The sequence below is a fragment of the Emys orbicularis genome, chromosome 4 (genome assembly GCF_028017835.1).
Source record: "Emys orbicularis isolate rEmyOrb1 chromosome 4, rEmyOrb1.hap1, whole genome shotgun sequence".
Lineage (NCBI taxonomy): Eukaryota > Metazoa > Chordata > Testudines > Emydidae > Emys > Emys orbicularis.
Window position 1 is genome coordinate 134,432,545 of NC_088686.1, and position 21,254 is coordinate 134,453,798.

General features: G+C 42.1%; 1 protein-coding gene across 2 annotated transcripts in view; it reads left to right on the forward strand.

Moving 5' to 3' along the window:
• Positions 1–3,378: 3,378 nt before the first annotated feature.
• NUDT3 (nudix hydrolase 3) overlaps positions 3,379–21,254 on the forward strand; it is a 29,478-nt gene continuing 11,602 nt past the window's right edge. Inside the window, exon 1 of one of the 2 annotated variants that reach the window (XM_065404408.1) lies at positions 3,379–3,477. In XM_065404408.1, coding sequence (XP_065260480.1) covers positions 3,379–3,477 — 99 coding nt within the window. Of the gene's footprint in view, positions 3,478–17,591; positions 17,683–21,254 lie in introns of those variants that run through there. The other variant, XM_065404409.1, reaches the window with a different exon arrangement.

Genomic DNA, 21,254 nt, shown 5'->3' on the forward strand with positions numbered 1-21,254 from the left:
CCCCCCCCCCCATCCAAATCTATCCTTGGGGGACCTTTCTTCTGCCCTGAGCCACCAATCCACCTGGAGCTTTCCTGTACTGCTGAGGGGTGAAAACATTATCTACTTTCTGTACTATGACAAACCTGCTGTTGCAGTTACAGGCAAATACCTACAGTCGGTCAATTGGAGGTTAGAAGAAGGCTTCTAGATTTCTCAGGGACCCCAAACTCAAGTGGCACAAGTAACACTTTCTATCATCTCCAGTTGGCTGGGAGACTCCATCCTATCCTAGCAGACCATGACCTGCCCCCACTCATACACACCTTTGTCACTTTCTGTCTAGACTACAGAAATGCAATACACGAGGATGTAGACAATAGGAAATTCTAACTTGTGCTCCAGCATTCTGTTCTCAGTAAAACAGCTCATGAGAACACATCAACCCTGACTTCTGCTGTCTGTGCTAGCTTCCTATACACTATCAAGTCACGCTGATAAAATTAGCCAGGGAAGCTTTCAAATGAGGGGATCCCACCCTCAGAAAAGTGTAAATGTTTCTTCTTTTTCTAAGCTTGTAAATAGTGTGAGACAAAAACTGTCTTTATAGTTTGTGGTAGGTACTATGGGGTCCTGATTTATATAAATCTTTAAGAACTGTTGTAGCAGCCCTAGGCCCTATTCCAGTAAAAATACAATAAGGTGTGTTAACTTGTCATGAAAATTAACACCGTTGTACCTTTCACTGAGTGTTTTGTTTGTAAAACAATTTACAGAATTGTGAGAAACAGAACACCATGCAAACAGTGAACTGCACCAATTTAGCTTTATTGTCAAAGGACATACAAATGAATTAGACGATAGACCACAAACTATTCAAAAATAAAGCACTCTTGTGTTAAACCTAGCCTGTGCTTTTTGCCCATGGACAATCATTTACAAAAATACATTCCAAAATATTTTAGTAACACTAATAATTCTTTAAACAGCAATAGTATAACTAGCTTTTTTCCCCACCCCTCCTCCAGCACTTTCCATAAACAGATGAGCCTTGTAGTCTGCTCTGAAAGTGGTCAAACTCCTGCTCTGCTATGGGAGTTGAGCAAAAGCATCAGCCAGACCAGAGAGAAGGACTTTTTGCTGAAAGTGTCTTGCTAGCAGGACCCACTTGTTTAAAGCAGGGGCCCTGCTAGCTTAAGCCCCTTTACTTCCAGTTAAGTGTAGTTCGATTATTACTGAAGCAGTGAGAGAAATGCTCTCTACAGAAGGAAAATTGCCTTGATGGAGTTTTAACCAATGTTACTGAAATGTTTTGTCCTTGTACTCAAACCATGTTCAGCAAACATTTAGCTGCACCTACTGTCCATGATCTATTTTAGGGATTTATGTTGCCACCCATCCCCACACTAGGTAGCTGTTTTTCATGTAAAATCAATATCAAAATCCTTAGTGGACTTTGTGGAGTCTTGGGAACTTTTCAGATTTCTTTAATTCCTTCTTTTCTCTGCCCCTCCCATATTTGTTTTGTAAATAGGGGGTTTATTTGCTAGATGGGTGTGTCAGTGCTCTGAGTTATGCAGTGTAGCTGTAGGCTGTGGGTCCGAAGATATTATCTCACCCACCTAGTCTTCTGTCATTCTCATGCTGGAAAGGCTTTCTCCAGAGGGAAGTTTTTCAGCTTTCCAAAGTGGTTGGACTCTGGATTCTCCTTAAGATCAGGAAGTTTGTTGTGTTGCTGGATCCCTTTCATTAAGAATACTTTGCCCCCGCCCAGCTGTCATGTGCTTCATGCTGGGCTTTGTGGTCTCTTTTGTCCTAGAGAAGGGCAGCAGCTGGGGTGGTAGTTCCAAAATTGGAATTTGGTCTGGGGGGGCGTGGGCATTTTTCTACCATAAATTAGGCCTAGTACCTAGGACTTAACCTGTAATAGGTCAAAACCACCCCCTTTAAGTTGCAGTTGCACAGGGCACCTAATGCCGATGTTGCCAGGGCAGCCTCTGTGGGAGCTGCAGGTAGGAGGCACGTGTTCCAGTGGTGATTGGTGTGCTATAAATATCTAACTACATATGCAATCAGCCCCATTGTATGGTGGCTTGCCTTCTGCTCCACGTGTAATTCATTAAGGTCTGGGTGTAGTACTTTGAGCTCCTAGGGTGGAAAGCAACAATGTACGGGCCAGGAATTCAGCTGGCTCTTGAGTTACTGGCTTTGGGCACCTTTCTTTGCATACAACCCCAGGCCAGTTGTTCTTCCTCTCCCCTTGAAAGCAGGTTGTTTCCCCCTCTTATTCCTACACCCACCCAAACGAGGCACAGGGGGCTGGCTAGCAGCTGACTCCCTCCTCTAATTTCCCAGGCAAACAGGAGATATTGAGTAGCAGAGCCAGTGCTTGGCATAAGCAGACTAAGCAAGTGGGCAGGGGGTCCTGAATAGCTCAAGGGGGGGTGTCCCCTATTTGCTTTTTTAAGGGGGCAAAATATTTCTGGTTAAGGCCCCCGGTGGACTAGCACGGCAGGAGGAATTTTTCTCCCCCTCCCCTCCCCTCGGAGGAGTCACCCCCAGGTCCTTTTCCCCTCCCCCAGCCCAGCTGGCTGAAGCCACCTTTGTCCCTACCACCCCAAGTGCTCAGGGCTGCTACAATGGAACTATCGCAGCGCTCCACTGCTACGCTACTAGCGTAGCGCTATCTCTACCAGACAGGTATTCTTTCTGGGTAAGCCAGGTGTTTTGCGTCAAGCCGACAGCCATGGGCAAAAAGTTACGCCAAGCAGCTAGCGTTTGTCTGCCCTTCCTACCTGCACAACTTGCGTAAGTGTCAGCTTCCGCCCCCCACCGCGGCCGCAAACTGCGTAAGGCCGTCCCTATTCCTGGCCTTGGTCTACCCCGCGTGCTTATAGTAGAGCTCGTGCTGCGTACAGAAGGGGGCCGATTCTTCACGCAGGTTACGCAGCGGCCGTTGTAACCGCATCAGCCGCCCCCGCCCGCTGCCTTTACGCCATTTGCGTAGCGTGCCCCAAGATGGCGTCGCGGTCGTCGTTGGCGGCGGCCGGAGAGCTGGCGGCGGCGGCAGGGCTGGTGGAGCTGACGGGGGGGATGAGGCCGGCGAAAGGCGGCAGCGGCAGCAGCGTGTAGCGGAGGCTCCCGGCGTGTGAGAGACTCTCCTGGGAGGCGGGTCCCCGCTGCCGGAGACCGGCGGGTCCCACTCCCCTCAGGGCCGCCGCCTTATTCCCCACTGGGCCTCTTGGAGCCCAGGCCTTGCTCCCCCCGCAGCGCCCCATCCTCGGTGTCCTCCGCTCCGCCTGGGCCTAGAGCCGAGCCCCTTCCGTCTCCTCTCAGCGCCCCGGAGCCGAACCCCCCACTCAGCCCCCTCGCTGGTCTCCCCCTTCCCCAGAACGGAGGATGATGAAGCTCAAGTCCAACCAGACTCGCACCTACGACGGGGACGGGTACAAGAAGCGGGCGGCCTGCCTGTGCTTCCGCAACGAGAGCGAGGAGGAGGTGAGCGGTGTTGGGGGGGCACTAAAAGTGGGGGGGCGAGTGAGAGGGGCTAGATGGGGGCGGTCGGAAGTAGGCGGGGGGATGGGCAGAAAGTAGAATGGCTGGCCTGGGTTAAGAGTGAGTGTGGGTTGGGGGCGGGAGTGGGGGGACTGGGAGAAGGAGGCATTGGGGCGAGGTGTGTGCTTGGGAGCAGAGTGGGTAGGAGGCCTGGTAAGAGAATTAGGGAGCCAAAGGGGAGGTGTCTGGGTGGCTCATTATGGGAAGAAAAGGCGGTGGGGTGCTGTTACCAGCGTGATCGGGGGAGGCTGAATGTTAAGCCGGTGGAAACATAGTGGATTCCCCAAGAGCAGAGGCTGAGAGCCCTTAAGAAGAGTCAGAAGCTCAAGAGGGTAAGATACAAGGAGTTGTGAGTGAGACGTTTGGGGGGAGTAGTGCTTGCAGTTTTGGAAGGTAAGAATTGGGGGTTCACAGAGAGTGAGGGGCTTAAAGGAGCCAAGATATTTAAGGTCCTTGACATGGTTATCTGAAAAGAGTAAACACTTTTTTATTTCTATAGCTTGAGAAGTGTATGGGGTTTTAATTTTGCCAGTCAAATAGTAGCTCTCTATTCTGCAGTCTTGCAAACTGGAGGTGTGGGAAGGTACAATAGATTTTGGCTGAGAACAGAGAGATGTAGGATTCTGAGAGTAAGGACAACTGAAAAGATAAAGCCATCACAAATCATTTTCTTTTTCTCCTTGTGCAAAATTTAGCCTTCTGAAAGTGTTTATATTGCATTTGATTAATTGAATGTAGCAGAAAAATTTTGCAAAGCATATTTAAGAAAATGCAAGATACAATTTTGAGTGACGGTGTGAACATGATTTCTCTGCAAATCAAAGAAGGGTGCAGAATGAAAGGTTTAAAACACTGAAGGGTGAAATGATCTCTTCTGGCTTGGCGTGGCATGATATGGGATAGGATTTGGCAGTGGGCTGCACTAACCACAGTGGCAGAGCTTCAGTCCAGCACATCACATGAGATGGGAAAGGAAACATGACCCTGGATTTATAAAAAGAAACTGGGATAAAAGGGACTGATGCATTGCCAGAAACCACTGTCCAGAGAGGCTTGGGAGGAAGTGGGAATTAAAGGTAAACTGGTTTGCCTGAGAACAATTATATTGTAGAGGATATTTGTGTCTGTAAGACTAAAGGGAGCGAATTTGCACAGAAATGTGATTTTCAACACTTTAAAAAAACCTTCCTATTTGGGGTACAATATTTAAAACAAACCAAGAGATACCCCTATGTGAGTGTAATGGAATCATATTGACTAGATCTGATTTACTGGTTACTTGGTGGCTGTACCAAAGTCTTTGTTCTCCTGATTATCATAGTTGTAGCCAGAGGAAATCTGAAGGGAATGCAGACAGTTCACTGGAAAGTTAATTAGCATACCATTTGGTTATTATTTAATGTAGCGAAGGAGCCTTTTATAGCTGTGCTGTCATTGTGAAGAGTTGTCAGCATTTCAGTTATAAATGGTCTGAAGGATTTAAAACGGGTTCTCAAACTGGGGTTGGGACCCCTCAGGGGGTCGCGAGGTTATTACATGGGGGGGGTCGCAAGCTGTCAGCCTCCACCCCAAACCCCGCTTTGCCTCCAGCATATATAATAGTGTTAAATTAAAAACACTTTTTTATATATTTATAAGGGAGGTCGCACTCAGAGGCTTGCTATATGAAAGGGGTCACCAGTACAAAAGTTTGAGAACCACTGATTTAAAACTTCCTTGTAAAAACTTGTCTAGACAAAAAAAATGGTCTTTCTTACCAATTTCTATGAAACTATTTTGCAATTTTAAAATAAGTATAAGGGAAAATGTAGCCTTGTGGGTTCAGAGGTTGCTTTGTGGTGCAATGATGCTGGGCCTAATTAAGAAAATAACACTTCCTGGAGCAGTTTTACACAATTGATTAGGCATATGTGGTAACTTTTTCATAAGCATTCCTAGACAGGTGTGTTTAGGTACATTTTCATTGTAGTGTCTGGATTGTAATATGACTAAATATGCAAACATATTTGTCCATGGCAATCATATGATCTATCAGCTTTTGACAGGTTGTCAGTTTGTACATTAGGACAGTTGAATTTGCAATATCACCATAGAGGGAACTTCTTTCCTGTTACTGATCTGTTCAAGGCTGTTTTGGTCTTGGTTACACAAAACTACTATACTTCAAAGTAAGGGTTTGTCAGCCTGAGAAAGTTGAACTGACTTGATTTAAGGTTTGATTATGTATTTTAAAAACTGGTTTAGTAAACTGATGCTAATGATTGTGTGGACATTAACTGTTTGGGTTTAAAACCAGGCTTCTTTCAGTGTAGTTTAAGTTGATGAGGAATCAACTTAGGCTAAACTGAAATAAGCTACTCTTACACCAAAATAAGAGGTTGAAAACCCCATTTAAGTTAAACTGATGCAACTTCTCCCTGTAGATAAGGTCTAGCAAAGTTCTGACTCCAGCTTTCAAAAACAAAACAAATTAAGAGTTCAGGACTGGCTACTGAACCATGCCTGATTGTCTCTTGTCATAGTTGTGTTACAGAAGGCAGTGTGTGGGGCTCTGGAGAAATGAGAACCTGTATTCTCAATGTCCTTCCTTTTATGGATTTCATTCCAACCACTATTAATATACAGGAAGTGTGTGTGATCACAACAGTAAAATCAGTTAGCATGGAAGTTCTCAACTGGGGGTGAGGGGGGCACAACAAGGTTTCAGTAATGCCATTCACTGACATTTGGCCTGGCCCTCCCACCCCATCACCAACAGTGGGGTAGCCAGGGCAAATTTGAGCGAATGGCATTGCAACCTGGCACGTGGAGTCGTAACACCACTCAAATTTGACCTGGTTGGCCCCCTGCCAGGCCTAGGGGGTGTGTGAGAGAGTTGTGGAAATGGCTGAGGAGGACAACAGGGCTGAGAACCCATGTGGGTCACGGCAGGGCTCCTTGGTGGTCTCACCTCACTCACTGCACCGGCTCCATGCCAATTGCTGCTGCTTGCACTTGGTCCTGCTGGCCTCACACTTTACACAGGTGCAGTTGCACCTCTGGCAGGTGGTGCAGGCCAGGCCTGCCGCGCAGCAGTAGCTCCTGCACAATCTTGAGGACTTTGCTTTCCTTGGCTGCCTTTCTGCATGATCGGGGGCTGGCGGATGGGCCAGAGGAACCCTGACAGTGCCAGCCCTCCATAGGGCTTACAGGAGTCTCTGAGCTGGGACCAGTTCTAGGGCCCAGGAGACTGGCCCTTCCCACCCCACCCTGAGGATTGGAGGAGTGGAATTGGGTATCCAGCCATTATTGAATGAGCTGCCACCCGTTTGATTCCTACTTGACATCTAGTCAGTTACAAAATAAGAGTTTAGGTCCTGCTCCCCACACACCTGTTCTGTCCTACCTTGCAACCTCACCATACCTCTGCTTTGAGGGTATCTCTATGCACACCTGTGCCTGTCTGTCATGATGGAGGTACAGATGGGCCAAATTTGAGTGGCATACCAGGCACTATCCTTCTCACTATTGTAAGGGGTGATGAGGGGCTCTAAGTGTGTATGTTGTGGGGAGGGCGTGAGGGTGGAAAAACACCCCTCTAAGGTGTTTTCATAAAGTTGAGAACCTCTGGTCTAATGGATAGATGAAACAGAATCTCACATCCCTCGTATATTACTTTAGGTGGCCTATCTTGAAACAAACCATTTTTCAATAAATTGTCTACAGACTGGGTATCTTGTTTTTTTTAAAGGGTCTATTATTGAAAAGTCAGTGTTAGGACAGAATACTTAAATGAGGTTGTGCTAGGAATTGAATACATTCTTTCTCCATGTATTATGTTTTCCATACCCAAATTTTAGATAAAAACACATTTCTGCTACAAAAATTACTCTAGAATTAGTAAAGGAATAATTAATTTAAAAAGAAAACCTGAAGAACACACGCAAAAGAATAAACTTCTAAATTGGCTCAGTGCACAGAAAACCTTATTGTATTCCTATTCTTTGTGAAACAATAGATCCCCCTTAAAGGAAAGTCTGGCATGCCAAAAAAAAAAAAAAAAGGCCACATGGCTATTTCAAAGAGATTTTGAACAGCTTTCAGAGAGCCTTCTAGCAATAGTTAGCATAAAAGTACTCTGAAAAGGATGAAAAAACTAGGGGGAGTAAATTCGTGTGATAATTGCTGCCTGTGTGTGAGAGAAGAAGGGACTAGTTTAGAAATTTAAGTAACTGTTTAAAGGAAGCAATATAATCCTGAATTTAGTTTATAACACAATCTTAGAACTTTGAAGCACTGCATTTTAGCACCTGTGATCTCTTAAGGGTTTTTAAAATGTTGCTGCTGGTTGTATTTTAAAAAAAAAAAAACGAAACATTTTTTATAGACTGTTTTTTCAATCAGGATTTGAGGCAGAGGTCCAGAAAATTTCACAAATTCACTTAGGTAGATTGGAAAACCACTTACTGGAACTTTATGTGCTATATTTTAATAAAAATGCCAATTATAAATGTTCAGTTCTAGTGGGTTTTTTAAAGCCTTGGCTTAGAGTGGCTATAGCTTGACATATCTAACAGCTGACAGGTTGCTCATTAACAACTTAACGGTTTGAGGGAATTTTGGAGGAAATACTTGTTTTGCAAAGAGCAGGGCATTACTGCTCTCCAGTTTTCTATTGAATGAGGAATAAAACTGGATGAGGAAAACTATGAAAGTATACCCAGTCTATAGAGCGCATTCCTAAAGCACTCTAACACTCAAACTTAACAAGGTGAGCTATGTTTTAAGAGATACATATGAACATCTCCCTGCTTACTGATGGTGACATGACATCCCTGTAGTATCCTTACAGCAATTGCTTACATGGAAAGGTAATATTAGAAAGTATTTAATGTATGTTCAGCTATCTTTAATGTGATTCAATAGCTGGAAATAAGGAAAGCCAGCATCATGTGATCAGCCAGCTTTCCACAGACTGCAGTCTGAGAATCATTGCTCTAAAGGCTTAACTTGACTATTGTTTATATTTCCTTCAACTACATAAAAGGTTTCTGTGAAAGCAAAATAAAAATACCCACCATATTTTGCTAATACCGTATTGCATCTGCACTAATATAATGCTTAAAATCCACTTCCCCATGGCGTGTAGTAAGTTTCCAAGAAAATATAAGCTTTCATCTAAAAAAAAAAAAAAAAAAAAGTGGTTTCTAGATTGTATGATTGTAAGGTTACCTTCTTAAATTGAACTGCGTGTGAACTGATGCAACATTCAGTTCTTGAAACTGGAAATGCTAGTGGGGTGTGATTATGGTTGTGTGGGATAAAAAGAGGAAGGGTAAGATTGGTGGGATATGTGTAAAGTAAGAGGTTGGCAGAGAACTTGTGGAAGAGAATGCATGGAGAGGAAGTACAGATGAAATAGACACTGAAAGTAATGTAGGGAAGGATGAATCATAATTGAATACAGGGAAGAAAGTGGAAATGAAGCCAGGAAGGGAAAGAAGGGTATGAAAACCCCAAGAAAAACAGCAACATTTTAAACTTTATTGAATAGAAAATTGTAATGTTGCAACTAAATACAGTATATAGTAAATGGACAAAACTACTGTTTTTCTTTAAATTGCAGGTCTTTCTCACCCTGGTTGGTAGGTTTAATCCTCAGGCTAGTAGGTGTCTGGTAAACTTTTTTAAAATTCTGTATGTATTTATAATATAGTTTGGCCCTTTTTAACTGTCTTTGAGTTACAGAGAATAAGCACTATGAACCTGTTTTGAGAATATTATGTGAAGTTGCAGAATTCAGTGGGATAAGAGACTCCTATGTGGGCATAGTTAAAAAACAAATTTTCTAATTCCTAACAAGTTGGCTCATGTTTCTTCTTGCACATATAGGCGCATATCTCTGTCCATTGTAGACTTTACAAAACAGAAGAGCTTGTTTCCTCTTCCAATCTATAAATAAAAACTAGGTTTGAGAGGATGAGATCTACCAGTTCTAAAATCTTGAAGGACATCATGACCAGAAAGAGTTCAATTCACTGACTACAGATAATACTTTCTTTTCTTCATACAACAGTTAGTTTTAAACGGAGAACATGTTTTGATAAACTTTCTTCTTATTTATCCAACACATGTAAGATAGCTTTATTTAACTAATTTTAAAACACTTTGAAATGTGGTATTTTTAATTGAATTTGAATTTCCATCAACTAGAGCTTGATACAAATCACAAGTAAAAAATTTATCATTATCTAGTAAACAAGAAATGCATCATTCACCATTTCTAGCATAATACCATATGTAAAAATTAAGAGTGAATAAATGTAAATTAAATTATTTAATTGCTTAAATGTGTGTAGATATGGTGTAACCTCCTTGTTACCAAAAATAAACACCAAATTTAGGCCTGGTCACACTGCGGGGGCGATTGATCTAAGTTACGCAACTTCAGCTACGTGAATAACGTAGCTGAAGTTGACGTACTTAGATCTACTCACCGCGATGTCGTCACTGCAGTGAGTCGACTGCTGATGCTTCCCCGTCGTCTCCGCCTGTGCCTCTTGCTCCGGAGTTGACGGGAGAGCACTCGGCGGTCGAGTTATTGCGTCTAATCTGATCTGGCGGGTAGTATAGACAAGCCCTTGGGGACTGGTGCTGGTCCATTGAGAAACACCGAACTGATCTCAAGACTTTACATTTCGTGGCAAGTTCTAATAGAAATAGTGGAGGTAGCCAATGTGGAGTGGAACTGGATTAGCTTTTGAGTGCAGTTCATGAGTTTGGTACTGATAAATCCTGCTGCTTGATATCTTGTCTGCCCTTCCTCTGTTATGTCTCATCAAGTATTTCTACTTGCCTGTCTGTGAGCTTAAACTGTGAGCTCCACAGGGCAAGGACTGGCTTTTCTTGAATGTCTGGAAAGTGCATTGCTAAAATATCTTTGGGTTACTATCTACTCACATAACTTTAACTAAATCTTAATGTTGATAACTCCCAGTTATCCTTCATAAAGTTGCCTCCATGAAGCCCCACTGTAGAAGTCACATGCTTAGCCGTGACTAAGCAGTAAACAGTGGGTTTTTTGTTTTGAGCTGTAGTTGAGAGGGCCCTGGAACTTCCTCAATAGCTACAATGTATAAACTGAGGATTGATCCTTCACCTCTCTAACATCTCTCAATTCCCCTGTTTTTTGCCTGCCAAAGTAGTCATGGAAACCAGCCTCTCCTTTTCAGTCATGTTAGTTTTGCATAGGGAAGTTGTAAGTAGTACGTTAAGTAATTGTAATTTGAGTATTGTACGTGCTTTAATTTTAGTTTAATTTAGTAGATTTCACTTGTTTGGTTGAATTTTTGCTGGTTTTGAATTGCCTTGGACCTTGCCTAAGATGTTTGTCTTGCTACTTTCCCTTCTTTGGATTTGCATAAGTACCTTTTTATGCTTCAGAGAAGGGCACTTTGCCATGAGCTGTGATGCCTGCAAGGTCTTCTCCAAAAGGAACCATAAGGACTGTCTCCAGGATGTGCCCTTGGCAAGAGGTTCTAGTAAGTGACCATCTCCTTACAGATGTCTTACTAGCAAGAATAGTGAGGAAAGATTAACATCCACAGTGCTTAAGCCTAATACAAAATGCTTGGCTGAGAAGATGGTTGCTTTCTTTTAAAAGTACCCTGTAAGGAACCATTGAAATATGTTTCACCAGTGATGGAGCCAAGGTTCATTGCAGTAGGTAAGGGAGGTAGAGGAACAGGAAGAAACGCTGGGGTACATGGAGGAAAGAAATTATTTTGGATTGTTCTTGCTGTAGCCCCAGAGGCTCCAAGCAAGATAGAAGGCACATTGTATGAGTCCCTATACAAACACACAGACAATACTGCAATTGAAATAACTGAACAATTCATCTTCTCTTCAATTTTTGCTGTATTTCTGAGAAACAGTGCCCTGTCTTTATCACTGCTTTCAGGCGGATTTCAGAGGCTCGGTGTGTGTGTGTATATATGTGTGTGTGTGTGTGTGTGTGTATATATATATATATATATATATATATATATATATATATAAAATTTTTAAACATTCTATTCTATTTTTAGCTGAACTTGGTGAAAATCTCACCTCGTCTATGTTGCAGAAACAATAATGAACTACGCTAGTAAAACTAGCCTGTGTAATGGCTGCATAGCTATTATATACTTTTTTGAAATAAACGTTCTCTTCTTTTTGTAGATTTCAAATATATTTCAGTGTTTTTAAATGCAGCAATGGGAATAATTTTCATCACACTGTTAGAGGTACACCTCTACCCTAATATAACGCTGGCCTCGGGAGCCAAAAAATCTTACCCTGTTATAGGTGAAACCACGCTGTATTGAACTTGCTTTGATCCGCCGGAGCACGCAGGCCCGCCCCCCCGGAGCACTGCTTTACTGCGTTATATCCGAATTTGTGTTATATCGGGGTAGAGATGTATACTAAAATTCACCAAGCATTTCAGGATGTTTCCAAAAGGTACTTTTGTCTGATGCTAGTACTTCACGACTATTGCTTCTAGAACATGCTGTGGTTAGAATAGGAATCTGGGAAGTCAGGACTCCTGGGTTCTGTTTCCACCTTTGCCACTGGCTTTCTGTGTGGTATGGAGCTCACTTCACTTCTCTGCCTCTGTTGTTTGATTTATTTATTTTTTTGTAAAGTAAGTATAATACTTTCTCATAGGATTATTTTGAAAAAAATCTGAATAACAGAAACCACCAGTGTAACGAGACACAGAGAGCTCCGCGCCAGTGCTTTGAAGTGCAAGTGTGGTCGCGGCGCCAGCGCTGGGAGAGAGCTCTCCCAGTGCTGCAGGTACTCCACCTCCCCGAGGGGATTAGCTTACAGCGCTGGGAGCGTGGCTTCCAGCGCTGGGGCACTGTTTACACTGGCGCTTTACAGCACTGTAACTTGCTGCGCTCAGGGGGGTGTTTTTTCACACCCCTGAGCGAGGAAGTTGCAGCGCTGTAAAGCGCCAGTGTAGCCAAGGCCATAGTGATAGTATATTACTGGATTACAAGCTTGGCAGGTGAAGGCATTAGCTGCACCAGCCTGACCAAATGTAAACTTTGATAATTATGTTTTTCCTATTTCAGTGTATTATATTATAGTTGCAAATGGATGTTGTGTTGACTTCTTGCACTAAATTATTGTGCACTGGGTTAACCATTTGACCAGAGATGGCCATGCTTGTATGATGGGCAAAATGACAGGTCGTGTGTGTGTGTATTATATGTTCCTTATGTCCACTTAGTAAAATTTGTAAAGCACTTCAGGAACATTCTGGATGCGTAATAGTTATAGACATAAGATAATTCTCATGAGCAGAATAGAACAGTTCTTGTGAAGGTCTGATATTTTTTTTGAGAGACTGAAAATATTTATAACAAAAAGGACTTGGAATGATGTATTTTTAAACAAATTCAACATTAAGGCCAGATTAAGAGTTGATAGTGGAAAATGATAGCTGGAAAATAATGCTACAAAATCCACTTGCTAGATCAGTGGTCCTCAAACTTTTTACCTTGTGCACCTCCACCCCCCACACCACTGCTGGGAGCAGGGAGCCAGGGCTGCAGCTGGGGGTGGGGCTGGGAGCGGAGCTGCGGCTGGGAGCTGGGCTGGAACAAAGCTGAGAGCGGGGCTGGGTGGCACTCCCTACCTCATGGGGACTGGCCCAGGCCCTGCTGCGCTCCCCCCAACCCCGAATGTTCCTCCATGCCCCCCTAAGGGGGTCCGCTCCACTGTTTGGGGACCACTGTGCTAGATGGTGCAGAAAACAGACTGATCAAGTACTGTTTCTCTGTGTGCATATGTAATATGTTATCTGTTCTAGAACTGGCCCATCTTCTAAAATGATGCCAATGGTGCGCATTTAAAAAGGAATGCAGTATCTAAGTCAGTTTGCTGTATTATATAATAAAACTGCTTCTGAATGTGACAGTTTATTGGTTATTCCTTTTGATATTACAAAGACATGTAAAGACAATGAAATAAGACACATGACAACTTAAGCCCAACAAAGTTTTGTCTTTTTTTTTTTTTTTTTTTTTCCATTTAGGTTTAGAATATTCATAAAATTAGTAACACAGCTTGGATACTGGGCCATATAAATACTTGTATGGATGGATAGCATTTCTGTTGTTGATATAGATTAGATTAATCTAGACTAGATAGAAGGCTAGAATTTCCCTCTTAATGTGGGAATCTCAGTGCATAAGTGGAATTATTTAGGACACCATGGCATGGTGGTACCAGGATGTTTTAGCCATTCATTAATGTATTTCTGAGGAAGGTAATAATTAAGTCTATTAGGATGTTGTCAAGTAGTTTAGATCAAACATTTGACCTGCCTTTCCTGGCCGATGGGGGAGAGGGTTTGTTTTGTTTAGAAAATATCTCATAGACTTTAAGGCCAGACGGGACCATCATGATCATGTAGTCTAATCTCCTGCATATTGCAGGCCATGGAACCTCACCTACCCACTCCTGTACTAGGCCCATAATCTCTGGTTAAGATACTGATGTCCTCAAATCTTGATTTAAAGTCTTCAAGTTACAGAGAGTTCACCGTTTACTCTATTTCAGACCAGAAAGTGACTTGTGCCCCATGCTGCTGAGGAAGGTGAAAACCATCTAGGGCTCTGCCAGTGTGACCTGGGGGAAAATTCCTTCTCAACCCCAAATATGGCAATCATTTAGACCCTGAGCATGTGGCAAGACCCACCTGCCAGCCACCTGGGAAAACACTATCTGTAGTAACTCAGATCCCTCCCCCTCTAGTGTCCCATCTCTGGCCCTTTGAGATATTTGCTTATAGCAGTCACAGATGGGCCATATGCCATTGTAGGTAATCTCATCATACCATCCCCTCCATAAATGTATCAAGCTCAGTCTTGCAGCCAATTAGGATTTTTACCCCCATTACTCCTCTTGGAAGGCTGATCCAGAACTTCACTCTGATGGCTAGAGACTTGTAGATGGCCAATTTGTATCCATTTGTTCTTATGCCAACCTTGACCCTTAACTGAAATAACTCTTCTCCCTCTCTGGTGTTTATCCCTCTGATATATTTATAGAGAGCAATCATATCTCATCAAGATCTCATCAGTGCCTTGACTAATGGTAATACCATCTCCCTATCTCTACTGGAAATATCTTGCTTGATGCATCCTAGGATTGCATAGGCTTTTTTCACGGCCATATCACATTAGCAGCTCATAGTCATCCTGTGATCGGCCGATATGTCCTGAACTTTCTCCTTCTCGGTTGCTTCCAACTGATACGTCCCCGGTTTATAGCAAGAATTCTTGTTGTCTGTCCCTAAGTGCATGATCTTGCATTTGGAACTATTAAATTTCATCCCATTTCTATTACTCTAGTTTTCAAGGTCATCCAAATCCTCTTGTATGATATTCCAGTCCTCCTCCATATTGGCAATACCTCTTAACTTTGTGTCATCTGCAGATTTTGTTAGCACACTCCCACTTTTTGTGCCAAGGTAATTAATGAAAATGTTGAATAAGATTGGTCCCTAGACTGATCCTTGAGGAACTCCAGTAGTAACTTCCTTTCAGCCTGACAGTTGACCTTTCAGTATGACCTATTGTAGCCTCCCGTATTAACTCTTCCTTACTCACCTTTTGATTCTTGTAATAATCCCCATATCTGCCTGTTTTGATTAATAACAAATTAGAGGAAAAAACTGTAGCCATTGGGGTGGTGGGGTTTTTTGAGAGGGAGAGCGAAGTGATACTGTAATATGTTTGTGTTCCTGCTTTCTCTCTCCTGCCTTTGCAACAGCAGTTCATTAACCAGTCTTATTCCCAGAACTGTGCTAATGTCAGAGTTTGTTTCAAAATTGTTAATTTTAATTGCATTAGAAACTGTGGTAAAAATAGAAAATAACAAAAATTGTAGGGATAGAGCTCTTACTTTCAAATTTCTTAGAGGAGGGGAAACATTTAAAAAGACTTGTGCTATTTTCTTAAGAAATACAAACTTCAGAATTTTAAGCAGTATTTAAGTAGTGCAAGTACATTCATAGCTGCTAATGGAGCCCTTTGATTTGTCATGAGATCGGTTAAGCTTGATGACTTCTTCTTTCACTCCTTTCTTACCAGCAAAGCTACATCTTAAATACCAGGCTGCCTTTGCTATCAGGTTAATTCTTCTGCTATGGTTTTATTTTCTATGGTTCTATAAAGGGCAAAGATCTTCATTTTGGTGTATCAATCATGTGCTACGTTTGGGTCTGCTGCATAGTGGAGAGACCTTTCTACAGCAACCCTACTGTTTAGCCAGATTGCTTGCAAGAAGTACTGTTCCCCACCCCCATGATCTCACTGCAGAAAAGGAATACTGCCAGGAAGTGAGGGTGCGGGTGGGGGGAGGAAGAGTTATAGGAATATCAGTGCCAGGCATTTTCTTTGTAATCCCTATTGGTTTTGATAAATCAAGCTGTTAGAAGCTTTAGTTCTTTATAGAATTCTATATTTATTTCTTGTAATACAGATGTTTGATGGCAAACCTCCATATTTTAGTAACTCTGCTTGAAATGCTTATGCTTTTTAAAGGACGGTGTTAGAGAATGGGGAGGGGGGATCAGAGGAGGGATTTTGTTTTAATTACAGCTGCTTTTTGACAGTGAATGGAAAGAGAGCCAGGCTTTCTCCTAAAGCCACGTGAGGCCCCCTTCCCTGCAGGGTTGTCTGGGCAATAGAAAAAGAGAAGTGCTAGTTGGCTGCTCTGGGGGTCTAATCTACAAGCCTCCCTACTCCCTTGTTAACTTCACTGTAAAACTGAGGCTATAGATTTTACTATCTCAAACATAAAAGCAGTGTGTTTTGAAAGATAAGGTGGATAATAACTGTTGGCCTCTTGGCAGTGCATTGCATCAGGGCTGCCCAGAGGATTCAGGGGGCCTGGGGCAAAGCAATTTCGGGGGCCCCTTCCATTAAAAAAAAGTTGCAGTACTATAGAATACTATATTCTTGTGGGGGCCCCTGTGGGGCCCAGGGCCTGGAGCAAATTGCTCTCCTTGCCCTCCCCCTCTGGGCAGCCCTGCATTGCACTATCGGGAACATTTAATTTTTTATTTTTGAGGAAAGAAGAAATGCTGTAAAAACTACATCATGTTACTTGAAATATATATTGGACTTCAGTTGACATTTTGACCAGTGGCAGAAGGGCCAGGAGTTAAATTTTCTTAGCCTTGGTCTTAGAAGTACAGAATGAAGGCCACAGCAAGCCAAAAATGAATATAGGACTATAGATGAAAGATTGCACTTCAGCTGAGTGGGCCAGTAACTAATATAGCACAGAAATAATGTTGAGAAATTGTTTACCATTGCTTTCTCTACAGACCAGGAGAGTTAACACAAAAATACTCGGTTCTGGGAAGATGTCAGAGGCTTTTCAGTGCTGCTGTTTAGGATGGGGAAGAGACATGTACTAATTCATTTGTGAATCCTTTGTTCGGGGACACCAGTTTTAAAGTATAAATATTCCCTTTAGAGCTTTGCACAAGTTTGTACATTTTAAAACCATGTGAAGGTGGGGCAAGAGAATGGACAGAATCTCCATTGAGGCACCTGCATCTTTCACAAAAAAACCACTTTTCACCTGCACATTTGGGTCCTATTTACACTACCAAATAATTAAATTAATGCAGTACATGGTTTGAAGCTTATCCTCATACTATAATGACTAGAAACGTAATTGTTTAAAAACTGAATTCTGTAGAAATTGATGGCTTAGTTTTCTACACTTGCCTGGCAAAGCTTTCCACTCAGAGGTGGATTTTTCAAGTTTCAATCTTGTATGTGGCATTCCTATCCTTCCTCCCAAGTATTTCTTAATGATTTACAGAAAAATGTTACTTTACAGTAGGTGTGATTTTATTTATTTATTTATTTATTTTTACTGGTTACCAAGCAGACTGTAAAACGTTAAAGTTGTCTTTATTTCTCTGTTTACATGCAGTCTTGGATCATACTATCCAGTTTACTTGAGACCTTTGAGCTCCATGCTTATACTGGGGAGTACAGCTTTTTAGATGTATGAATTTCCCTGTGTACATCCTGTTTGCTTTCGAAGAACACAACAATGTCACAACTTCACTTTGATCTAGGTTTTTGTCTGGTAAGAGCTGATTAGTGGCAATATCCTGTTTAAAGTAGTCAAAAATGATGCCCCTGTAGAGCATGTTTCCTCCTCCTGTGAGGGTATTTCCTCTTTCTTTCAAGTATGCGTTCAAACTATGCTAGAGTGTGAGAATGACAGGACTTTGCTTCTCACTGAGGGTTGTCCAGTTGTTCCATTACTAAGGGTATTCTGAGTTGCATTAAAGAGTGAAGCTAACTTAAGTGCTGTAAAATTGTTGTTCACATCTAAAAGGTCAGCATTAGGAGTCGGGTGTTAATTAGGGCACTGCCTTGTTCTGCACTGTCAAACTGTTTTTTACAAACCTTTAGTACTGTGTTAAAGTAGCTTTTTATTTGAATTTCCTCACAACTGCAAATTGACCACAAGTGAGTATGCTCTGTTGATATTCCAGGGGTCTACCTCAGGTTTTGTTTTGGAGATGGCATTACAAATTGAAATTAGTAGCTACTGGGGACAGGTATATTTTACCCTGACTAGAAAATAGATATTCCCTTCTTTCTTCCCATTGCTCCTCTTTAATTTTGGATAAATCATGACAACTTTCAACTTTCTCTTTGAAATGGAGGAAGAGACATAAATATACTGACACATGAAGAGAAGGGAGTTACCTTACAAGTGGAGAACCAGTGTTAACAATTCAGTCAGGGTGGATGTTGTCCATTCCCAATAATTGACGAGGAGGTGTCAATATTAAGAGAATACAGAATATCTTTGTATTCACTATTTGAACAAATTCAAAAAATGGGCTCACTATATCTATTATAGGTGGGTCTGCTTTCACCAACTGTTGTTAAGGTTTCCTGATGCTTCCCATCATGACCCTGTTTTCAGTTGCTTATAACTTTGTCTTAACTGTTTGGGCTGAAATTTTCCATTCTGGGTGTCTGCCTCATGCTGAAGTGTTTTAGAAAATTCAGCCAGAATAGTTTTGCTGTTTCTGGGAACAAGGCTAGGGGAAAATGTTTTGCCCTTGTTAAATTGTGGTGACCATTTCGTAGGCCTGGTCTACACTACCCGCCTGAATCGGCGGGTAGAAATCGACCTCTTGGGGAAAGATTTATCGCGTCCCGTCAGGACGCGACAATCGATCCCCGAATCGACGCTCTTACTCCACCAGCGAAGGTGGGAGTAAGAGCCGTCGACGGGAAGCCGCGGAGGTCGATTTTGCCGCCGTCCTCACAGCGGGGTAAGTCGGCTGCGATACGTCGAATTCAGCTACGCTATTCGCGTAGCTGAATTTGCGTATCTTAAATCGACCCACCCCTGTAGTGTAGATGTAGCCTTAGACACTCTGTTGCCCCATGCTTTGCCGTAGGGACTAGAAATTTCACGGGTGGGGGCTGGTGGTTTGTGTGTCGGGGTGTTCCTTTTGCCACCCCTGTGAAAGTCTGCCTGAATTTGTCTAGGTTATAAGCTTTTTACAAACTGGAGTTTGCTTATGCTCAGGATAGACTTTAGATTTTAGCAGCTAAATTCCAGAAAGATTCTGTCTGCACTGGGCACATTCCAGTTTGGGGCTGAGCAGGACTTTACCTGTAATTGCCGCTCTGGGTTGCTGTGGGCGGTGCTGGGTCTGGGTCAGGTTACTGGAACTGAGATCAGGGAGCTTTTGAAAATATTGACTAACTGCTCGATAAGTGTGCACTGAAATGAGGCAAGAGTCCTGTGGAAAAAATGGTATATGATCACACATTTAAAGATTGTATAACAGTGCAAACACACAAGAGGGCTGAATTAAGATCTCACAGGCAACCTTAATTCTGGCATTCCTGAACTTTTGAGTGCTTGATTTTGCAATCTTAATGTTCTTTTAACATAGTTTTTGTGTAATATTAGTGTAACTTGTGAGTAAGCTTTTTAGCTAACAGAAAAGGAACATTATTTTGCAAACTGATCAGTTAGACAAGACTGTATAAACTGTCAAAAGTGGAGGGAACTCTGTAAGTCTTAAGTTTGCTTTCCACACAAATGTGATTTTTGAATGCCATATGTACAGTCATATGCATGTAGCATTTCTCATGCTAATTTGCTCTAATCTTTCAATTCTTACTAAATATATATAAATCAGCATTTACACAGTAAGGCATAGGCTTAGTCTTTTCTGCAGCTTAGCTCTGAAATGTTTGAGTGAAACTATTACAGTTGGCCTATAACCTAATTGGACTGTTGTGTCGGAAAGTTTGCGGAACGGTTGCATTGGTTCAGAGCTACTTTGGTAATTGTGCCAGTAAAATAGAGATATGTAACATGACGGCTCTGAGTGGAATGAGTGAATAAACATCACGGGTACATCTACAGGTTTTGTTTTTGCTTGTCTTTCTTCTTGTGGATGAATCGCAGACAGATTCAGTAAACACAATGTCCAGGTATTCCTTGGGGGAACTTTCAGCCAGCTGGGATTAACAGTTAGCATTTGTTTATGGGAGAGGATAAGCAAACAAATAAAACCACATTATATTTCATAGCAGAACATTAGAGTAAAAGGTGCTCCAAAGAACCACCTCAAAAATACATATTTAGGAGAAAACTTGAATTGCTCCTACTCAGATATGTTCAAACCTATTTTGCTGGTTCACAAACTCAACTCTGTTGAAATGGGAATGTGTGTGTGTGTGTGTGTGTACATGTGTGTATATATATATATATATATAAAAATAAAATATTACTCTTTCTAGGCTGATGAAACTCAGACATTTCAGATATTGCTTTTCACAGATCTAATCGGTGGTGTGGTGGTTTGTTTTTTGTTTTGTTTTTATATTCTGTCTTATCTGAGGCAGAGGAAACTGAGTGCTGATCACAGGACTGCTTCTTATGGTGCCTGATACACAAGGCAGCAGGGAGAGAATGGACAGGATTAGCTAGGATCCCTTCCTGTCAGTCCCAAGGGTCAGAAGAAGCCAGAAAGGGATATAAGAGTTGGGATACACGTGTAATTTTAAATAAAAGGTGTGCAATTACTTGCCTAACGTGTTTATTCTCTTAGTGCAGTACTGCATAGAGTACATTCAGGGGGAAACTTTTCAAAGGCAAAAGGGAAGTTGGGCATCCAATTTGAAAATCTTTCCATTAAACTATCAAAATTACCAGTTTACAAGGGCAAGTTACCTTAATTCTGTGCCCAACCAACTTTAATAAAATAAAAATAAAAAATAAAAAAAAGTCCCGTTTCATGTAATGTAGGTGTGGACAGGTGCAAAGTAGTGGTGAAGTGTCTTGACTATCGGATACTGTATTGTGATGTGTCTTGAAGTTTAAACAGTATGCGATGACATTGACTTGCAATGTTTCAGGGTAGCAGCCGTGTTAGTCTGTATCCACAAAAAGAACAGGAGTACTTGTGGCACCTTAGAAACTAACCAATTTATTTGAGCATAAGCTTTCGTGGGCTACAGCCCACTTCATCAGATGCATGTAGTGGAAAATACAGTAGGAAGATATATATATATACACACACATACATACATACATACACAGAGAACATGAAACAATGGGTGTTACCATACACACTATAAGGAGAGTGATCAGTTAAGGTGAGCTATTATCAG